The 6,712-nt window shown below is 51.3% G+C and overlaps 1 protein-coding gene across 8 annotated transcripts in view; it reads right to left on the bottom strand.

Moving 5' to 3' along the window:
* Positions 1–4,126: 4,126 nt before the first annotated feature.
* CCDC13 (coiled-coil domain containing 13) overlaps positions 4,127–6,712 on the bottom strand; it is a 34,998-nt gene continuing 32,412 nt past the window's right edge. For 6 of the 8 annotated variants that reach the window (XM_074845589.1, XM_074845620.1, XM_074845579.1 and 3 more), the window contains one exon: positions 4,127–6,532. In XM_074845589.1, coding sequence (XP_074701690.1) covers positions 6,051–6,532 — 482 coding nt within the window. In that variant the 3' untranslated portion in view covers positions 4,127–6,050. The remainder of the gene's footprint in view (positions 6,533–6,712) is intronic. The other 2 variants (XM_074845641.1, XM_074845648.1) reach the window with 2 other exon arrangements.

The following is a 6,712-nucleotide window of genomic DNA, read 5'->3' as shown; positions in this document are numbered from 1 at the left end:
CCAGCATCTCCTGAGCTGCCTGTAGGGTCAGGGGAGAGAAACAATGCAGACAACCCACGTTTTATAAATCCCTCCGTGACTTGTCCGCTGTGGGGTGAGATGAGTCATGTTCTGGGCTTAGGAGGGAGGACCTCCAGGATGGAGACCCCTCAGGTCAGCCCAGCTTTGCTGTTGTGCTGACCATGAACAAAAAGGCATTTTTAACTTGCTGTGCACAGAGAGAGGTTCTCCACACAGAGCCTTGGTGATGGCTGCATGGCCAACGTTTTCAGCACCTAATGAGTCGCTTCAATTTGCAACAGCTGGGGCAGAATTCATCTGCCTGCCCCTCGGAGGCCCCTGAGCCCCAGCCTTTGTCCTGTTACTACCCCTGCCCAGGGACTCAACTCTTCAGTCCTTGTCGTAACTGACTGGGTGCTTAGAGGCAACGTAATTAAGAGATCGGCGCAGATAAGCGCAGCGACACAATTTGTCATGCTCCGTGCGCCTGTGGAGGGCAGGGGTTTATGACCAGTCGTGGCCACACGGCAAGGAGTCTCAGCAGGAGGGAAAATCCCGTCTGTCCCCACTGCCAGAGGGTGCAGACGGACACGGGTTGGCTGCGGTGGCAGGGCGGTGTAGGAAGGCGACGAGCAAAGGGACACGGGGGGACTGACAGGTCCCCATCACCCTCCCTGGCTCCCAAACCCAGTCACCCCCCGCCCTGCTCCATGCAGAAACCACAACCAGCCCCCAAACCCTTCGCTCTGCTCGTTCAGTGTTAGAGGCACAATGGGCCCTGTTGTGTGGCCGTGGGGCTGGAGGCGCTGGGGATCTTGCTTTTGGGGACGGGAGGGATGCCGGGGGTCTCCAGGGAGCGGGTCCCGGAGGGCAGGAGGGTCATGGCACCATCACACCACTCACCCTGGGCATTGGCCTCCAGAGAGTTTCAGGCTGATGATAGATTTTTTATTTTTTTAAATCCTGAGTAATTTGTGATCTTGCTGGATTGAAGGTGCAATATAGGTGGAGGGCTGGGCAGTGGTTTTGCATGAGGCTCTGGGAACTGCGGTGATAAAAATCATTTAGCTTTAATTTATCGATATTATAAAAAATTAGAAAGAAACCCCTGCTGCTCTTGCTTTCTAATATAATAAGATTTACTTTTAATGTGACCAGCATGCCTTCCTCAGCACAGGGGATGCCTCTGTGTTTTATTGCCCCAGTGCTGCTGCTTTATGAAGAAGGGCTGTTTATGGCTTCGAGCTGATTTTAATGATAGTTTTTTCTAACATTTGGCAGGTTGCTGGAAGTTGTGGCACATGAGTTAACACCAGGCCCCTCTTTAGTGTCCAACAAAGTGAGTGGGAAGGTGGTGGGGTTCAACAAAAGGTGCTCAGCTCTGTCCCAGCGGGGCACAGCATGAACTGGGGATGTTTGATGGGAACGTCAAAGGAGCCTCCTCCTGCTTGCTCCTGCCTTATGCTGCTGTCTCCCTGCTGCTGGAGCAGCTCTTCATAGAATCAGAGAATCATTTAGGTTGGAAAAGATCTTTAAGATCATTGAGTTCAACCATTAACCCAACACTGCCAAGTCCACCACTAAACCATGTCCCTGAGCACCACATCTACACATCTTTTAAATACCTCCAGGGATGGTGACTCAACCACTTCCCTGGGCAGCCTGTTCCAGTTCTGGACAACCCTTTTGGTGAAGAATTTTTTCCTAATATCCAGTCTAAACCTTCCCCAGTGCAACTTGAGGCCTTTTCCTCTTCTCCTATCACTTGTTACATGGGAGAACTGATCAACACCTCCTCTCAGGGAGTTGTAGAGGGCCATGAGGTCTCCCCTCAGCCTCCTCTTCTCCAGACTAAGCCCCTCCAGTTCCCTCAGCCGCTCCTCACAGGACTTGTGTTCTAAACCCCTCGCCAGCTTTGTTGATCTTCTTTGGACACACTCCAGCACCTCACTGTCTTTCCTGTAGTGAGGGGCCCAAAACTGAACCCACTCATCGAGGTGCAGCCTCACCCGTGCTGAGTACAGGGGTAAGATCCCTTCCCTGTCCCTGCTGGCCACGCTAGTGCTGATACAAGCCAGGATGCCATTGGCCTTCTTGGCCACCTGGGCACACTGCTGGCTCATGTTCGTCCGGCGGTTGACCAACACCCCTAGGTCCTTTTCTGCTGGGCAGCCTTCCATCCACTCTTCCCCAAGCCTGTAGCATTACATGGGGTTGTTGTGATCCAAGTGCAGGACCGGGCACTCAGCCTTGTTGAACCCCCTCCAGTTGGCCTCAGCCCATCGCTCCAGCCTGGCCAGGTCTCTCTGCAGAGCCTCCCTACCCTCGAGCAGATCAACACTCCCACCCAACTGGGTGTCGTCTGCAAACTTACTGAGGGTGCACTCGATCCCCTCCTCCAGATCGTTGATAAAGATATTAAACAAAACTGGCCCCAGTACTGAGCCCTGGGGGACATCACTTGTGACTGGCCACCAACTGGATTTAACTCCATTCACCACCACTCTTGGGGCCTGGCCATCCAGCCAGTTTTTTACCCAGCAAACAGTACACATATCCAAGCCATGAGCAGCCAGTTTTTCCAGGAGAATGCTGTGGGAAATGGTGTCAAAGGCCTTACTAAAGTCAAGGTAGACAACATCCACAGCCTTTCCCTCATCCAATAAGCAGGTCACCTTGTTACAGAAGGAGATCAGGTTTGTCAAGCAGGACCTGCCTTTCATAAACCCATGCTGACTGGGCCTGATCATCTGGTTGTCCTGTACGTGCCGTGTGATGGCACTCAGGATGAGCTGCTCCATCTGGCACTGAGGTTAGACTGACAGGCTTGTAGTTCCCTGCATCCTCATTCTGGCCCTTCTTGTAGATGGGTGTCACATTTGCTAACCTCCAGTCAACTGGGACCTCCCTGGTTAGCCAGGACTGCTGTTAAATCCCATCTTTATGGGATGAACTGGAAGGATAGAGGGTTATAATAAACTCCATGGGTTGTTTTATACTTCCTGAGGTTGCCCCATTGGGTTCCCCATGCAAACGTGTCACTGGGAACATGCCAATCCCATCAGGACCTCAGCAGACACCCTGCTAGCTGGACGCCTCCACTGATCCATCCAAGGTCACCCCCAGGACCTCTCTCAACACCCCCAGAACAGCTCTGCCTGTCACCCATGGGACACAAACCCCATCGAAGGTCCCAGGACCTCCTGCTGCCCTGGGGAAGGACTCTGAGGAAGACTCCCACCACCTGGCAGGGACAACCTGGCGTCAGGTCAAAGCCCACTGCCTTCAGCTCCTCTCCTCACAGTTCTGTTCCTGAAAAAATGCTCCAGTTAGGTCAACACCACTGTGGAATGACTCCCCCTCCTCTTGCTGCCACGCTTCACCCTGCAGATGACCATTCTGGCTGACAAACAAGCTGCTCTAAAGCCCAGGACTTCACCCCCTGCCTGCAGATGGGTTTCGGAGCTGTAAGCGGAGATGCGTGGGGATTGAGGTGGCATTTGTTGAGCGAGGCTGCCCTGTCCCGCGGGAGCTGCCAGCTCGCAAGCTGGGCTTGGAGGGGAGAGGATGAGGGTAGAAACCCAATACCCCTCTTGGCTTAGTCGTAGCTTAATTTAGAGCACGGGGACTCTGCTATTTTTCCATTTAAAGCCGAACCTCATTCCCTTTGTCATGCATGGGGTGAGGGCCCTGCAGCTTGCAGGGCAGCAGCAGCTGCTGGCTGCTGCTGCCGAAGGGGTTGACAAAGCAATTTCCTACTTAGTTCCCTTTTCCCACCATCTTCCTCCCCATTCCACCTCCATGAAGTACTGAAATCTGTCTCCTCCTTGCACTTCTGTCCTGCTTTGGAGTCTCGGGGAGGGCACGAGTCACCCACAGCCCCAGTCTATAGCTCTAAATCGGAGCCGTTACAGTGGGATCGGCTTTGACCTGCTGGCTGATCCTCTGCCACTTGGCCAAGCAGAGTCCAGGGCTGGGAGAGCTTGCCTGCGTCGATACTGTCTATATTTAACCACACTAATGCAACTTAATTCACATTACAGCCAGTGTGGAAAGCTGCACTCTTGCGATGCCTGCTCTTTGCAGGTAGATGCCTCGCAACAGGCTGAAAGGAAAACAATGACAATTCATCAAAGGTCATTTATTCCCAGCGGCTCAGTTGTACTTTTAAAAATTGGATGCATCCGTCAGGCGCTTTCTGGCTGCTTCGTGGAAATGCTCTGCCCTGCTCCAGGGTTGGAGACCACCTCTGGCTCAGTCCAAGTGTTTGGAGGACTCATATTCTCAGCATACATTAGCTAAAAGCTGGCCAAACCCTAACAAGGAGTGTCCATAGCCTCATATACTCGCAGCAAAATTAACCTTACACTGTCCTTCACAGCTTAACCATATCCCCCAGCCTGTGCCGGTGGTGCTGAGTGTTGTCACCGCTAGCATCACCATTAGCTACAATGAGAGACTGAAAAATCTCAGAGTTTATAAAAAAGCAGCCTGTGACATGACTTTGCGCTGGATGAAGGCTGTCCCAGTGAGAAAATGCTGGGTACTCACACCACTTTTATCTAGTGAAGAAAGGCGTAACAATGACTGGCTGCAAACTGAAGCCAGAGAAGTTCAAATGAGAATCAAAACACGGGATTTTAACAGGCTGGTACTTATCCACGAGGACAAACATCCAAGGAAAGCAGGGGGATGTGGAGGTTTCAGACCAAGACCAGCTACATCCCTAAAATAAATGTTGTAGCTCAAACAGCACAACAAGTGTGCTGGAGAGATTCTGTGGCTGAGGATCAGTGGTAGGGGTTTTTGAAGGCAGTGAGAAAAATATTTCCAGTTTTTATTCTCTGAGCGATGTGTTGGGGGACATGGGGCTGCTGCAGCCAGCTGAACCAGGGCTGCTGCTTCCAAGATCTGTCCGGGTTTCTTACATCCAGCAACAAAACAACATGCACTGCAAGAAAATTGGTCTCAGAGCTTGAAAACTGGGAAGCAGTTGCTGCAAAAGCACAGAGAGAATTCAAAGCTAGGTCACTCTGTGGAAGCACAGAGGGAATTTATTTCCAAAGTAAGGTGAAAACGGGGAAGACCTGGACAATTTGGCTTGTGTTCAGACCCCCCTGCTACTCTGTGATGGGAGACAGGTTCCACATTTCCATGAGAAACAGTGACTTACAGGTACGGTCTCTCTAAATAAACTATTTTATTGTGTCTTAGTTCCTTCTTTGCCAAGGCATCCGATGCTGCTCTGTACATGTTTGTGCAGGAAAAAAGCAGCTTCAGTGCAACCCCAAACAAGCATATGTTTAAAGAAATGAGTGTTGCTGCAGTTGAGAAGTTTGCACCATGTGCTACTGAGCCATGTGTGTTCTGTAACATACATCACTCCCAGTTTCTTATCTGTGTTTCATGGGTTGAGTCGTAGCCATTTTGCTGCAGAGTGGTACAATCTTCACTGCTTTGTTACGGCACAGGGGGAAACGCTGACTGTGTATTAGAAAGGACAGCAGACTGCCTCTCCGGTACCTACATGAAAATATTATTGATTCACACTTCTGTGTAAGCAAAATCAGAACCTCCAGCTGCAAGCTACCAGCCTGAATTTAGCAGCCACCACACAGCAAAATCTCCACATTTCTTGTCACAGCTCAGGCAGTTTCCCAGTGATCCCCTCACTACTTCAGGTCCTTAAAATATATGTTGGAGGTGGGCTGGTTTCTTCTCTTTGGTCAGCTCACTCTACCCCATGCTACATAGTCATCAGGATGTAGTTGAACAAAAACAAACTGCAACTCATTTGAATGAGAATGTGTCTGTCTCTTGATCCAGGATTTGTGATTCCTCGAGTTGTCGGGAGGATTGGGGGTTGCAAGATGCCTTTTCCTCTGATGCTACCGGCAGGGTGAGCAGGAGCAATGTGGCAATGAACTGTTTTGGTCCTGCTCTTTGCGAGAGACACCTGACAGTTTTGCTGAGCTATAGGCCAGTGCTGGGGAAGCAGAGCAGGGCTCGTAAGCACAGGGAGGGTTAACTCGCAGGCACTGAGCTGCTTCTCAGCTAGTGGCCTCCTCCATCAGGGACCCCATGAACTGTTTGAAGAGAGACACCTCTGAACCTAAGCAGGAAAAGACAGGGACGACACCACCCTCACCGCATCCAGAGTAACCCCTGCTCTGCTCTCTGTTCCCCTCACCACATCCAGAGTAACCCCTGCTCTGCGCTCTCGTCCCCTCACCACATCCAGAGTAACCCCTGCTCTGCTCTCTGTTCCCCTCACCGCATCCAGAGTAACCCCTGCTCTGCTCTCTCTTCCCCTCACCGCATCCAGAGTAACCCCTGCTCTGCTCTCTGTTCCCCTCACCACATCCAGAGTAACCCCTCTGCCTCTTCCCCTCTGCCTTATCGCAGCAGGAGTGGAGGCAGGATGCAGTCCCTGTTCTGGGGAAGGGAGCGTGCCTCACCTGTCCACAAACCCACGTTGTGCTGATGGTGGCTGAGGTTAAAGTCTGACAAACTTCACACTCACAAAGAGAGGCTGACAAAGCAAAGCAGAAAAAGAAGAGCTTTTAAGACTTTCAATAGAGAAACAAAGCAGCACTATACAAAAATAACTAGCTCTCCATTTGCTTGTAATCCCCAAGGCTAGCTCACTGCTGGCAAGCTGCATCTTAATGCCTTATTAGCTTGCACTTGGTGTTCTCACCCTGCTGCAAGA

This window comes from Strix aluco, chromosome 1 (genome assembly GCF_031877795.1).
Source record: "Strix aluco isolate bStrAlu1 chromosome 1, bStrAlu1.hap1, whole genome shotgun sequence".
In the NCBI taxonomy this organism is placed as follows: domain Eukaryota; kingdom Metazoa; phylum Chordata; class Aves; order Strigiformes; family Strigidae; genus Strix; species Strix aluco.
Note: the sequence above shows the minus strand (reverse complement) of the source record. Positions and strands in the feature narration are given on the sequence as shown.